Source organism: Stegostoma tigrinum, chromosome 31 (genome assembly GCF_030684315.1).
Source record: "Stegostoma tigrinum isolate sSteTig4 chromosome 31, sSteTig4.hap1, whole genome shotgun sequence".
Lineage (NCBI taxonomy): Eukaryota > Metazoa > Chordata > Chondrichthyes > Orectolobiformes > Stegostomatidae > Stegostoma > Stegostoma tigrinum.
The window spans coordinates 34,076,482-34,092,796 of record NC_081384.1 but is presented as its reverse complement, the minus strand read 5'-3'; the positions used below and the strand labels follow the sequence as shown (position 1 = coordinate 34,092,796).

General features: G+C 43.1%; 1 protein-coding gene across 1 annotated transcript in view; it reads left to right on the top strand.

Annotated features, from left to right (window-relative positions):
• Positions 1 to 502: 502 nt before the first annotated feature.
• The window catches only part of LOC125466125 (proto-oncogene Wnt-3), a 100,677-nt gene continuing 84,864 nt past the window's right edge, over positions 503 to 16,315 (top strand). The window contains exon 1 of the mRNA XM_048560306.2: positions 503 to 859. Coding sequence (XP_048416263.1) covers positions 780 to 859 — 80 coding nt within the window. The 5' untranslated portion in view covers positions 503 to 779. The remainder of the gene's footprint in view (positions 860 to 16,315) is intronic.

Sequence of the window (16,315 nt, the reverse complement as noted above, 5' to 3'; positions counted from 1 at the left end):
AAAACACAACAGGTCAAATTTCCCCACAAAACGTATTTATATAAAAAAAATTGGCGTGACTGTTTCGTTTATTGCGTTGTCACTTGTGGACATTTTTGGTAATTAAAAAGTTGGGCAAATGTGAAAAGATTTTCTGTCGAAGCGATACTTGAGAATTATTAAATATAAACTATGTCAGACTGTCAAAGGGCTACTGTCTCTTTAAAACACCCCAAAGAGACACATATAATCCTGAATTTATTTGCCGTCCCTCTTGCTGTGCTCATATTCATCACGCTGTTTTGTGTTGAAGAGAAGGTTAACACATGTCGTCCATTATCATTCTTACATTCCCCTCTTTCTTTAGGAGGCAGTGAAAAGGCCAAGCCTGGTTATAACTCTCCAAGTGTTACCATGGCGACCATCCCGGCAGGAGCTCATTCTCCCATCCTTCCCATTCAAAGTGCCCTCCTCGGAACAATTTTATCATTACAGAGCCGACGAACTAACGCGCATCAAAACACTACCTTGTGCAATTAGCTGGATATTGGGGTGGTAAGACATGATTGACAGCGCTGAACTATATAATCATGTGTGTCCTAAGGCGATGAGATCTGATTGGGTCCCAGCGTGCATTCGAACCCCTTTACTTTTGTATTAGCATCTGTATAATGCAGGAAGCTCTCGCCCGTATGGTGAAGTGTTGACCCCGAGCTTTACTGCCTTCCAAGTTTATTTTTGTTAAGAAACTTTTCTTCCCCTCTCTCTATCTACTTTCTCACTTTCACTCTGCCACACTCATGGATTTGTACCCGTTTGGATTTGTGCTGTCGTTCCTATTGAATCCAAGCCACGGGCTAGCAGGCTATCCGATCTGGTGGTAAGTGAAATGCGCTTCTGGTTTGAGGCACCCTGTGCGTGTGTTTGCTTTTATTCCGATTCAATGCTATTTCGGAACGGCGTTCTGGGAGAAGTGATCGTGTTCACTGAGGGAAATGCCTGATAAGCCGGCGTACCCCGCCGCCGTCCGCTTGATGCGACTGCCAGGCTTGTGACCTGAAAGAGAGGGAGGGACGGGGTGCCAACACAAAACTAGCAATCTGGCCGATTTTCTTTTTGAAAAAAAAGAGACATAGAGCTGCCGAGGAATGGAGTGTTGAATAAACGGAAGGGTGGAGAGAATCAGAGAAGTGGGTTCAGAATGAAAGAGAGGGGACGTGGAAATAAAAGAAGCGGATAGAGGAGGTGGAAAGAAAGAGAGAATGATAAAACAGGATTAAACTGAAGAGAGAGAGAAGGACTGGCGAGAAAGGAACGTTGAGAGAGAGAGGGAGCAAGGCAGGTAAACTGACTCATCTGTGTGCAACACCGGGGTAAGGGCGTTTCTGAGCCTTTTTTTTAGAAAAGCGAAACAAAAGATGTATCACTGTGAAGGCCGTCCACCTGAGTGTCTTTCTGAAGTATTGGAGAGGAGTTGAGCCAATACTGACTTTGTTGGAGGAATCCGGGAGAGACTTTGAAACGAGTTTAGAGCAGTGTTCAGAGAGCGCTGCAGCTTCGAACCACTGATCTCTTTCTCTCTCCCTTCGCCGTCGGGTATGTCATTCTCGCTTCGAACGACATCATTGAAGACGGTTTAAAAATTGATTTTTTTTCTTTCCAGTAAACCGTGCCAGTGGTCATTAGAATCTGCCCCTCAGCGATAGAGTGAGGTCAGAAAGAGCTTTGAGCTAAGTTGGTCCCGATAACCGCAGGGCGATTTTTTTGTTAAGAAAACTGATCCAAAAAAAATGTTTAATGTGTTTTGAACCTTGGTTGGGAATCACTTGATGTTAAAATTGCTTTCATTGCCCACATCCTGACTCTAACTACTCCAAAACAGCTTGAAAATATTTCACAACACACCCCGAGGAAGAAAAAAAGTATTTAAAAAAGAATTTCCGGCAGAAACGGGTCAAATTTGACTAGTTTAGTTTGTAATCTATCTTCTGTGTTCTGCTCGCCAGAAACCTTGCGCCGGTTGGCCTTCCAGCCCAGACCCCTGGGTTCAGAAAGTTCCTATTCTGCCCCTCACCCTTTGCCCCTACCAGCCTTGTTTTGCTTTGACATGGGGATGACAGAAAAAGCTGCCAAGAACAGGAGGAACACCGTGGGCAGAGCGGTGCAGTAAGCACCGAGCGTTCGCTGTCCCTGGGCGCCGAGCATCATCCCCTCTGGTAAAATGATATTATTGCCCCGGGGCACCGTGCACTCATTTCTCCCGGGCACTGTGTACTTTTTTTTATCCCCGGGTTCCGTGCAACAATTGTCCCCGTGATCCGTTCATTACTTGTCCCCGGGCATCGTGTACCCATTGCCCCGGGCACTATGTTTTTTTTACCCCCCGGGTACCGGGCACACACAGTCCCTCCTCCCCCGGGGGCACTCACAGCAACCCCCCCGCCCGAGACATTCTCCCCCCGGGATACCGGGCACTCACAGCCATCTCCCCTCCCCCCGGGATACCGGGAACTCACAGCGCCCACGCACCGCCCCCCCCCCCTCCCCCGCCACCTCCCCAGGCAGTCACAATCCTCGGGATACCGGGCACTCTCTGCATCCCCTCTCCCCCCGGGATACCGGGCACTCTCAGCATCCCCTCTCACCCCGGGATACCGGGCACTCACGGTGGGACCCCGCCCATCACACCCTTGGCAGTTAAACCCTTGACAATGTTTAACCAAAGCCGTTATTATTTGTTTATTTCCAGGTTATTCCATCAAGTAAAACTTGAGTCTTTTTACTCACACAATAGTGTATATATTTACTCCCACTTAACGACATTAATGACATCCAGGGAATTAACACCGACATTCACGTGCAGCTCTCTTTCCGAAAAAAGTTACTTTTACTAAAGCGTTTCAAAAGAAAGCACTCTGAATTAAAATAAACAACAACGTGGATTCTACTCCCTATTCATTGCAATGTGCCTAGACCTTCTCTCAATATGACAAATTTGTATGCAATATATCATTTATGAATGCAAGTTTTTAAAGCGCATGTAGCGAATCTCAATCAGCGGCAATATAGGGCCATGATCGGAAGGAGTGAGAAAGGCGGAAATCAAACGGCCGAAAGGTGCAGGGTCAAACAGCAGATAAAACATATTTCTACAAAAGGTAAATACGGTGAAAATTCGAAACAAAAATGTTGCTCATATTCCAAAAGTATCTACGCAATGAAAACAGGCGTGTATACAAAAATCCGATTGAAAAGTAATTTCTAGCTCCATTCTATTGAACAACCAGCTCTGAGAACGGGGGTGGGGGGTGGGGGGGGGGTGGTAGTGACAATGGCAGGGTTCATGCTGGGGTTTGCCCAGAAAATGGGTAGATTCAGCCCCTGCGCCATACCTGAATACATTCAGTCTCTCCCACTTATCCCTTGATCGATAATTTATCGTTCCCGCTTTTGCCAATTTTATCCGCCAGGAATGACTTTCCAGTCAGCACTGACTCCTCGTCTAATAACTGAAAATATAAACCCAATGGAAGGACCATGTCCCAGCGCATTAAGCCGCTCTGCTCGAGATATGCTTTTCGTAAAATTTCACATTTTACGAATGGAATCCATCACTGCAGGAGCTGGGAGCAATCAATTGTGGTAGCAGGCAGAACTTAAAAAAACGGGCCTTTACACCTTTCACAGTGACAGAAACGGGAACAACGCAGTTGCGCATCGTTTTAGTAAAGTCCTTCAAGAAATGGGGCAGACAGGGCCCGAACTACACTCATCATGAATGAAAAATCCGGCGGATGCTGGAAATCTGAAACAAACACAGAGAATACTGGAGAAATTCAGCAGAATGTTTCGAGTCCAATATGATTTTGCTTCATTCCATCCTGAAGAAGAGTCAAATCGAGTCATGTATTTGGACTCAAAACATTAATTCGGTTTCTCTCTCCACCACCAGACCTGCTGAGTTTTTTCAGCATTCTCTGTGTTTGTTGCTGGAATATAATGTCCAGATATAATTGCCAACTTCGAACTGGAATTGGATCTGCGTGTTCTCTTTAACAAAAATGGGCGGGCGGCAGGGTGAAACATGCAAGGGCATGAGAAAAGAACAAGGATATTGGTTTGGTTCTTTGGTTCGTTCTTTCATTGAGGCAGTACGTGCACGGAGACCGAATGGCCGCTCGCTTTATATTGTTTTTTCAATATTGGGACACTGAGTTAGTGGTGCTACATATGTGTTCCATTGATGATCGATATCAGACTGCCCAAGAATCAGAATGTGTCCTCTCTTTAAGAGGATGGGGGTCTTGTAGGAGTACAGGCGGCGGTTACTTTGAGTATCTTAGGTGACACATTGAGAGACGCCTACCCACAACTGAGATCTCCCTGCGCATCATTGCTCATCATTTCGTTTCCTGTTGATGCGGTGCTCTATATTTCAGAGAGGGATTTCGTACTTGGAGTGCACTGCTATCAGAAATTGATACCCTAATGAGCCCACCACACACATAATGCGGTTCCTGCCTTCCCTCTGGATCTGCGGGTTTGCCTGCCGACCTGCCAGGTCAATGAACTCTCTCACCTGGAGGTGACCACAAGACAGTGCAGAGCAGAGCAGCGGGTCTCCCGGGCCCCTGACTCTGGCAGGAACTAGAGGAGATTTCGCTGGAAACTAGGTCAAATTCATTCACCACGAAAACTACAGAATTCCACCAGTTCCCGTTCTCCTTAACTGGTCGGTTAACGTACAATTTGGAACGAATTCTTGGTCTCCCAATATCCGCCCTATTTCGCAATCTCCCCTACCCTAACCTTCATTGGGATTTTCCAGGGGACATTCCAAATTGACCCAGAGATGTCCCCACTTGGAGAATGTTTTACAAATCGAGCTCATACATAATGTCCTGCCGATGTGGATGGAGTTCTGTTACCCCGCCCAGTTTATATTAGCCTCTTTAGAACGCTTTACATTTCAAATATGTAAACTTTTGCGGTTCGTATTTCAGCCTTGTTTAGTCTCGGCTTGTTTATTAACACCATGACACATGCCTCCAGCATCTCCCCCAAAATCTCTGACCTAATTCAACCCCCTCCCCACCCGCAGAAGACGCGACGATGCTGCATTCTTCGCGTCTCAGTCAAACAGCGTGTTATTCTCTGTGACTCAGCGCCCAGCAATATATGATGAATGGAGGAAGCGGCCAGTCACTCAGTGATCCGCACACGGACAGTGATGGAATATGTCTTCACCACAATGCAGCGTGCGCCAGGCCCTCTCCCAGCTGGCCTCCGAGGGAGGAAATATTTCAACATTCGCAACATCCATTCCCCCGTTCCGCCAATTTTACCCACGACCCCTCTTTTAATTTCACCCTTTCAGAGATTAACAGAGTAACAATTTGAGTATTGCTGTAACACATTTTGGAGATGCTTTGTTTTGCATTCATCAGGACGACTGCTAAAAGATACGTGTATGGTATAAACGTCGGTTTCCATCTTAAACTGGTATTCTTGAAAATTATCCTGAAGTGCAAGACAAAGAAGTTTCAACAAAACCTTTTTCCAGAAATTCTCAAGCCCTGTCCTACCTAATAAATGATTGAGTAACAGATTCCTGGTGGGCAGAGATTTTGTGATTTCTTTTTCTCTATTCTTTAAGTGTTACGTTTGACTTTTGTTGTAGTAAAGGGGCAGTTTGCTGAGGGATTCATGATGGGTTTTGCTCAGGGTTGAGAGAGAAAATTTGATCCCAGTGGCAGAAACATCAGGAAACAGGGGACACATATTGCTGGAGTCCCATGGGTGAGATATAGTTTTGTTTAAAGCAGAGAGTTATGATGATTTGGAATTTAGTCCCAAACAGAGGATGGGCAGATATCCAGCAGTAACTGTCCTGAAGGAGTCAGGTCTTGCTCAAAGGGGAAACTAACACGTTTTGGGGGAAAGAACAGCCCAGTGGTGCTAATGGGCTAACGCGGGCCGAATGATCTTCTGTACTTTAAGCTTCAAATATTAAACAAATCGTTACGTAATTTATCAGCTGCTTTTTTTCAGTAAGTAATGAAGAGATTTCGTGCTTGCAATTGGCTGATTCCCTTAATCACGGTGCTACAACTTATTCAATTGATTACTGGATAAATAAACTCGAATAAGAGCGGACAGAAACAGAAATTGTTGGAAAAGCTCAGCAGGTCTGGCAGCATCTGTGAAGTCGGAGTTAACGCTTCCGGGTCGAGTGACCATACTCCCAGATCTGGAGTTTCTGGAGAACCCCAGAACTGGATAATTTCTGTTCCTGTTTCTGATTTACAGCATCCGCAGTTCTTTCAGTTATTTGCAGAGTCGCTTTTGTTTCCAAAATATAATTAGGATTTCTTTATTTTCGAAATTATGGGGGTGGGGTGGGGGGAATCTTGCAGTTGCTGAGTGGTCTGTCTCTCAGTTTTGAAGCAGCTTTCAGTGGTTTTGGAAGGCGACCTGAGGGATGTGATGCTGGGGAATAAGTGGGTGTGTAGACACATGAACCAGATTCTTAATACATTCTAATGTCTAACAGGCTCATAGCCCAAGACACATCTACATAAGGAGATAAGATAAATTCGTGGAGATAGATGGGGAGACAGTGTTGCAATGAGTAACCAAGTCATCCAGACAGGGAAATTCAGGAAGCGGGGACAGACGAACAAAAATAGATGCACAAAGCGATAGCAAATTTCATTTAGACAGCCATCTTTTCACCACCTCACGATGTTCCAAAGCGCCGTACAGCCAATGAAATATCTTTAAAGGAGCAAATTACTGCAGATACTAGAATCAGTACTGAAAACAAAACAAAAATCCTGGAAATCAGAGGGTTAGGCAGTATCCATTGGTGTCAGCATCACTCCATTGGATGCTATCCGACCCGCTGTGATTTCCAGCAATTGTTTTGTTTTCGAATACCTTTGAAATGTAGTCCCAATAATGCAGGAAAATTTAGTTGTGCACAGCAAGTTCCCACAAAGAGGAATAGGATAACAACTAGGCCACCTGTATTGTGATGCTAGATTGAGGACATTGACCAGGATATGGGGTTGGAAATCTCCCTGAGCTGCATCAAAATAGCGTCGTGAACTCCTCTCCACGTGCCTCAGACGAGGCCTCGGTTAAATCTCCCATCGGAAAGGCAATTCCTGGACCTCGCCGAACTTAGGCTCAGCACTGCACTGAATTCTCAAACTGGATTTTTGCTTTTAAGTCTGCCGAAATGTTTTCCAAGCTTGCAGCCCATGACTGGCACAGGGACGGAGATACATGCAGAGAATCTGTGCATTAATGAGTACAGGTCTTAGTGCAAATGAATACCTTTGTATGTGTCGCATCTGAAACAATGTGAACATTCATGATTGTTTTTCGGGGTTTCGAACAAACCTTAAGGCGTCGTTAGTGCCTCTATAAAGTTGTATTCAGCAAGCCAGAGCCAAGTTGCATTTTGTACCTGGGGAAGTATTGTTCTTGGGGGCAGTGCCTACCCGAATCAGCCTTTGGAGCATATCAGGGGTGCGGTGAAAGTACAGACAAACAGAGACAGACTGGCACACACGCACACACACACCCTTTGGGAGACTGAATCTTTCCAAAGCAAAGGTGTTTGCTAAAAAAAATCGGGATTTTGGGGCGGGGTGGGGGCTTCAGAAAAAAGCACAGATCATAAAACAGGGCCCCTAAAATGATTTACAAGCTGTAAATATTTGCGAAACTTTCGGATATTTTCGAACGAAGCGACGACACAATGATATTAGCACGTGTTGGGGGTAAGGAACTGGCTTGTCCACCAGCAACCGTGCGTCTCATTTAAGCTGAAGGTGATAATCACGTTTACTGCGTAGATAACATTGCTTCTCCTCCTAACCGACTCCCACGTTACAACATTATTGTAATATTAAAACAGCAATATGAGCATCAACAGCACGGCCCAGATCTAGAAAACTACAAAAATTAATGCGCACCCTTTACCGTCAGCTGTAGATCTCCCTGTCAGCGGTGAACCAAGTCGCTGAAGTGTGCTTTGAGCTCACTGAAACATACATTTACCATTTATACTCCTTAAATATTCAAGTTATGTTTCAGTTATAATTTTTATGTCCTGTTTCAGTTGCATGCACATTGTTTTTACTATCCCTTGTATGGAGTAATATTCAAGGTGTAGGCATCTAGCTAATGTGTATCTGTGAATGTGTCTCTGAGACTACATGTGCCAACATATTTGCAGACCTGTTTGTGTGGTGAGCAATATGTATCTACACATGCATAGATGTAAACATTTGTGTACTTGTTGGGAAATTAGTTGTGCACATAGTTCTATGTTCATGCTTCAGTAGTTCTATACATTTGGCTTTATAAATATTTGTTCATTCATGTATATACATGTCAATGCCTGGGTACATCTATTGCATGTGTGCATGCATGTGCATCAATACATATCAAAATGTGTATACTCGCACATATTTGTAACTTTACATAGAGTTATACAAAAGCACTTACAAGATCAAGCAAAGAGCAAACAAAATGTTTAAGAGGCAACTCTCCTATGATTAAGCAATTTATTTATTTATTATGTAATTTATTTGAAAATAGACTAACTGTGAACAGTTCATCAGCATTTGGGGAGAAGGAGCATAAGGGTTTGTGAAGCAGCATTGGAATTGCACTAAATAAGAAAATATCTGCATCAGTGTATCATCACATATCAATAGCAGTTGGTGTAAGGCATCTATTGGGTAGAATACAGCATGCATTACAAGGATATCTGAAAGATAAAGTCACGAACCAAAATATAAAGTATTATAAGCAGGACACCTAGAGTTCAACTGCAGAACAACCCTGATCTAATTAAATAACAGAATGCGAATGAATGTGATTGAATTCCTGTGAGTGCTGCATGTAATGGCCAGAAACTGTCAGTTTAGATTTTGTAATATGGAAACTAGACATATAATTTGGCTTATAAATCACTGCATCACCTATAGAATTTAATTTGAAGCTTTTGAGCCAATTAGATATGATCTACATGCAAGTATTGATGCCTCTTATTATATACATCCTGTATACGAAATTTAACTTATTTTATGGAGTGGATTGTGCAAATTATCTGACACATGTCAGACATAGTTACTATTCATTTTTCATTTTTACCCAGTGACCCGGGTTTGAGTCCACCCTCAGGTGACTGCCTGTGTGGAGTTTGCACATTCACCCTGAGTCTATGTGAGTTTGCTCCAGCTTCCTCCCACAGTCCAAAGACAGGCAGGCTAGTTGGATTGGCCATGGGAAATGCAGCATCCCAGGGAATGGCTAGAGGGTGTGTCTGGGTGGCATGGTTAATGGAGGGTCAGTGTGGACTCAATGGGCTGAATGGCCTACATCCACATTGTAGGAATTCTATGATTCCAAGTGCTGATATCCCCTTGCTAGACACTTTGACAGAGTCAGTTTGTATCATTGGTAGATTTTAAAGTAGAAATAGTAATTAAGATTTAAAATTTAAAAATGATAGTTGACGGACAATGCTAGTATTGCATCAACCAATATAGCCCTGTATTTTCTTAAAACGTTATAAGTTCTGTACCAAAAGGAACATTCCATCTTCATTTTTCCTTTGAAAGTTTCAAAGGCTTCATATATCTACAGATGGCTCTAAAGTGACTTTTTTTTTAAAAAAAGCCTTGTGGCTCTAATGTTAATGTTAATGTTAGCAGTCAAAGCCACCAAGTTTGAGTAAAAGAACAGAGCCAAACTGGAGGAGAGGCTTTATGGACAATGTACTGGTATCATTAGTAACTGAGCCCCATCAAGGGTTAAAATATGAGAACAATATAGGAAAGTCTCATTTTCCCTTCAGTAAAGGAGATTAAGGGGCGATCTGACTTACGTACTTAAGATGATAAAGGAGTTGCCAGATAGATAGAGAGAAACTATGTCATCCAGCATTAGGCCCCATAACAAGGGAGCATAATCTTAGAGTGAGAGTAAGGTTGTTTAGGGATGATGCTAAGGACCACTTCTTCACACAAAAGGAAGTGAAAACCTGGGACCTTCCTTGTCAAAAACAAAAGATTGGGAAACTTCTGACCTCTGCTCAGTGCTTTCCAATAAGCCTGAGCTCAAACCTATAAGCAAAAACTCAAACTGCACTTATTTGCCCCCTTCTACCACAATGCTTTTCACACCAGTTTTGTGAAGGTGAAGGTCACATATTCTGTGTGCAAGTACATTTGGAGACAGTTGTATACACCTGCATTTAAGGTCTTGTTTCAAAATTAATTATCCAATAAATTGGATTAAATGGCATAGATAATACAGGTAAATGGTAATTCCAGGCAAATATGTCATTGTAAGATAACTTGATTCAAGCTACTTGAAAATAAGAGTAAATTGTGGTAAGTTAAGCCCAGTAAAACATGTCTCCAGTTTGATAATCTGCATGGTATACACACACCAATGTTTAAGTGTACACAACAAAATGATACGTGAGTCTAAACAGTTAAACACTTCAAACATGTCATTTGTTAAATAACATTCATGTTTCTATTCGTGACTGTAAGGTTTTGGAAATTAATTTCATTCTTTGTCGCATAGGCCTACTTATTACTTTGAACTGTGTGAGAATGCCGGAGTATGCGAGTTATATCTTTGCGCATATTTAAAATCTATTTTATTGATCTGACACTGACAGTAACAATAAAGGATTATTACAAATAGGTACCCTAGCAATATGTTCACTACAACGTCTATAAGAAGAGGATTGAAAGCAATTTGTTAGAATTCATTGTTTGGTGGTATCAAGCAAATGGAAGAGGTGGCATAACAATTTCACATTCTGTCAAAGCATTGCCAATCTAGTACTGAATCCAATCCACAAGTGCCTGCAGCTGTTCAATCTTACAGAGAATGAATCCCACATGCACCATCTGCAATAATTTATCCTTAAATCATTATCAGATGGAGCATAGATAACACTATAAAAACAGAACTCGGCAACTGTATAAGTCAAAGCAGCCAGCATCTAAATGGGGAAGCTAACAACAATTTTAACTAGTTTATCAGAACAACACTTTGCCTGCTTGCAGGTAGAGCATAGAACATTACAACACAGTACAGGCCCTTTGGTCCTCGATGTTGCGCCAACCTGGGAAACCAATCTGAAGCCCATCTAACCTACACTATTCCATTATCATCCATATGTTTATCCAATAACCATTTAAATGCCCTTAAAGTTGGTGAGTCTACTACTGTTGCAGGCAGGGCATTCCACACCCTTACTACTCTCTAACTAAAGGGCCTACCTCTGACATCTGTCCCATATCTATCACCCCTCAATTTAAAGCTATGTCCCCTCATGCTAGCCATCACCATCCAAGCTAAAAGGCTCTCACTGTCCGCCCTATTTAATCATCTGATCATCAGGTAACAGTGAAATGAACTGCCAGAGGTAATGGTGGATGCAGGGGGACAGTTACAACATTTAAAAGACATTTGGATGAGTACATGAATAGGAAAGGTTTGGGGGAATATGGGCCAAACACAGACAAGTGGAACTAGTTTAGTTTGGAATTATGGTTGGCATAGACTGGTTGGGGCGAAGGGTCTGTTCCCATGTTCCATGACTCTATGACTATAAAAGGCATTTTCTGCAAACGTTTACCTTGCACAAAGCTATATTCTCGAATACAAGGCCAGAAAAAGTGATCTCCAAACTGGGTACAGCAAGCTCGCACAAACAGTGAAGCAAGCCCACACACACCCAATAAGTGAGCTGCTTAAAGTTGAGAGGGAAGCACTGGCCCGGAAAGCAATACAAGCCGTGCATTTCCCCAGCACAGTGAGTCATTCTACCGCCCGAGGAGTATAAAAATCCCGGTTTGGAAGTAATACAGGTTGATTTATTAACTGGATGGAAATGAATGGTGTCCACACCCACTCCCATCTCGTCACACCCAAACCCCATTTTTTCTTACTTTGCTCCAGTTAATTTACCGTGCTTTACAATATACACTCAGGTGGTCTGGGCATTGCTATGGGGTTGAATCATTAACTCCAGTGAAATGGGCTGAACTGTAATCGATACAGATGGATAGCAATTGCAGTGACACATTTCGGACAAAACAAATGCCATTTATCACAGTGTCACCAGGCATTCAAATCCGCTATCAGCAGCCCTGTATCCCAAAGCTCCCTACAGTGTATGGGTCAGTTGTGTTATTGATGCCCGGGCACTTTTTAGTATAATGTTGGATGTATTTTAGAGCCAGTCTCCGGTTCTGTAGGTTCCTCCTTGTTCTCTCTCTCTCTCTCTCTCTCTCTCTCTCACACACACACACACACACACACACACACACATGCACACACACGCACAAAGTCCACACTCAAGCCACCTGGAGAAGGCTGCATCCAAACACATGTTCACGATGGAATGGAATGGAATTCCATGTCACCATTGTCCAATGCTGCGGGGCACTGGAAGGAGACCGGCGCAAGTTCTGTTTGATTCGGGCACGGAGAGGGGAAATCTGGACGAGAAACGCACAAACAGCAAAAGAGAGAGAACGAGCGAGAAAGCCTAGAAGGGACAGAGCTCCGTCAACACAGCAAACATGCCAGCTCTTTGCGGTTACAGGCTGTAAAACATTGTTCAGTGTAACGTAAATCATCTCGGAGAGGTACTGGAGCTGTCATCCGGGAGCTCTCTCAGACAGGTCGCTGCAGTGCTGCTGTTTTCCCCATTGAGGATTTTGTGAACTCATGTCAGGGAAGGTGTCAGTAGGAAAGCGAGCCAGGGATGCAAATCTTGTTCATTGCAGCAGTTACTGTTCATTGGAGCAAGACACTAAGAGAATGTGTAAGGCGCTGACATCAGGTGGGCTCTCTCAGCTGAAGAGGTCGCACCAGCTTCTGGACATTTAAATGTAAACGTGTCGTCACTCGCGTTAACGACAGCTTCGGTCCGTTAGCCCTCTGCCCAGTGGCTGAGGGATCTTGCGGAGGATGAAATGGCCGTTTTTTACACCAACGAACTGGTTCACTAATGCCCTTTAGAGAAGAAAACTGCCATCCCTACCTGTCCGGCCTTTTGTGACTCCAGACCCACGGCAATGTGGTTAACTCTTAACTAGTCAATTAGGCAATTAGGGATGGGCAATAAATGCTGGCCACAAATGAATAAAAATTAATCTCACCACTATCTGTACCATATGCAATATCATAATTGAAATACATCCACATCCCTCGTTGTTTGTCTTTCTGTATCTACTCAGAGATTTGTTTAATTGTCGCAATAATTTATCTTTGCATTGATCAATCTCGCTGCTAATGTGTTTTGTAACTGTTGATCATTCTGATACGCATATATACGGAGGGAGAGATAGTATGCACCTATATATACATACAAGTACACTTGGAAATGCATACATTAATATTTTTAACATTTAAAGCGGCATTCCCGCAATTTTATACAAAACACCCGTATGCAGCTCTCTCTCTCTATGCATCAGTGTGTGTGTGCACGTGTGTGTGTGTTTGTGCGCACCGTTCTCTGGCTGTATAATGGAATCTATTCAGTCGTAAACGATCAGCCGACGTGCAGCAATTTAAATCAAGCAAAGACTTGAACCGCGTTGTTGTATTACAAGGGGGTGGAGGGAAAGGGGAAGAGACAAGTCAGCCAAGAGCCTGGTCTACCGCCTGGAGGGACATCTATACTTAACTGTATCAGAGAGTGGGCTCAGAACAGTGGAGTTAACCTCTCTCGAACATGTAGAACGAATTTTCAGACGGATTAGAATCAAAAACATCATTACGACAGATGCTTTGATTAAAGCAAGGCCTCTGAAATAACTCGAGTCTTATGCAAAATAGTTGCTAAATATAGTAAAAAAAGGTGGACTTGAAATTGCAGTTAAACACAAAATATCCAAAGTGCTAAAGGTGACACATACTTTCTGCGTGTTCACATATTGATCAGAATGTGGGGTTGTAGTGCGGATAAAAAGGTAAAAACAAAATTATCATCGTCCTACCAGACCATGTGGCTGCTTTCTCGTTAGAGAGGGATATGACCGGCTGTTGCTAACCTGAGGATCACCACGCCTCAGATAAAGAGAGAAATGGAGAAAGAGAATCCTTCATCATAACCTCAACTGGTGAAAGAATTGAACCCGCCCTGTCGGTACAATGGGGAATATATTGCAGTTGGTAATTCCGAAATCTGCGACCCCGGCCCAGCCAAATGCCCCAGGATCTACCTGTTCTAATATATTTCTATAACACGGCTACCCAGGAATCCCTCCCACTCTTACCGCCTGCCATTGGCGTGCTCTGCAAAGATTTGCCAGTCAACATCTAACCTGTTCGTCCATGTTTCTGAACACTTTAACTTCCTCTGGAGTGGATCTTGAACCAAGAGCCACAAGCTCAGACACAGAGACCCCTACCCAACTGCACCACAAGACCCGACTGAATACATTTGAGATTTAAAGTTTGGTGTAAATGAAAGCGACAGAAGGCCATCAAATTTACCTGGAGACTACCCCCCACCTAGTTGTTGAAAGAGGGTATCTGACATACCATTCCCTTACAAGATTGAGCAAAAATTGATTAACTCCCAACTGAGCCCCCTTCCCCCACCCCTAATAAACCACTCAGTTATATTTACAAAATGACTCACCAGCACCTTCTTTACTGTGTTAGAAATGGAAAATAAATTCTGACCAGTGCCGCTCAGATCAGAAAGCGGGATTTTGTTAAAACTGAAGTGTGAACACTCATTGGGGTAATACATTGTGACTGGGGAAGCCACGATACTGCTGTAAGAACAGCTTTTGTTGACCAATGGGGAAAAAATTGTTTACACAAACTCTGCTGAAAGACAATATTGTTTACATCCCATAAAATAACATTTCTGATAAGATGCTTGTCTGTATAGAAACCGAACAAACACGCCTTAGGTTTCAGTAAATTCGCTCCCCACCAGTGTTTGTGGCGATTTCAAAGCTCAGGGTATTGATCAAATACCTTTAAAATAAACGTCAAGATCAAGGTGAATGGTCAAGGGTCCCCGTTCAGTGCGGTAAATGAGGAAGGCGTGGACAAGGATTGAGATCAAGGAAACGAAGCTGGGGTGAAGCTGAGCTGAGTGTGGACGCCGTCCCCTGCACACATAACCCTCCTGGACAGGTCACTTCCCGTCAACATCCAGCCTGGTGTTCAGAGTTTACAATTATTTCAAAAAGCATTTTGAAAAAAATCATAGCAAAGTAATAACGGCGGAGTTATAATTCACATTTTTACGGCTGAAAGAGATGAGAAACTCCAAAGCGATCCAATTTGAACAGCTTTTTTAAAAAAAGTTGATCTGCCAGTCCTCCCGCGCTTGGAAGTTAAAGTTTAATTTTACAGCCCTCCTTTCGCCCCTTTTGGACCCACTTACCCTAATGTCTGTTGTTTTTTGACAGTTATATTTTAATCCTGTGTACAAGGTTTATCAATCATTTTCACAGGGTGTCCATTCTTGTCTGGTTGAATATGAGGTGCTCAATTTCCTGCAGAAAACAAGCGCTTCTCATCCAAGATAACAAGGTGTAGAGCCGGATGAACACAGCAGGCCAAGCAGCATCAGAGGGGCAGGAAGGCTGACATTTCGGGCCTAGACCCTTCTTCAGACTAACTTGCGATGCGGGTAACGTGTGTCAATGTTAAAACAAAGAGACTGTATTTCCAACTCTTACCGGCTCATCTTTTTGTGCAAAACACAAGGAGGATCAGCTCGCTCTAATATTCTGGATAGCGCAGCTATTTAAAGCAAAACAAATCTTTCATTTCTACCCGTGATCTATCTGACTGATGAACTTTTTCAAACGCAGTCAACTGTGATCATAATGGGGAAGGTGCTACAACGTTATGCATTTAAAGATTCCAGCAACTGCAGTTAAAAAAACAGACATTATGTTGTTGGTTATTATTTTTATGCATAAAGTATATTTTTAAATAAAAGTAAGGTTGGTCAGAGGACTAGGAGAACGTGGTGTTATGGGATCTTCCATGTTCAACTAAATGGTCAGGGAGGACCCCTGTTTAATTTGGGAACCACTTATTGAAACTTTAGTCCAATTTCTCTCAGGTGTCTGGGTTCCCACTGAGGCTTAGTCAACTTTGAGAGGGATCTGAACATTCAGAACAGTGCTATCTGTACAACATACAACCTGGACGAACTTTTGAAAATACTAAATTATTACACATGTTGATAATGTATATATTCAGCTACAGGATTCAAAAAATTACCACAAAGCTCGCTGTTGGTATTGGA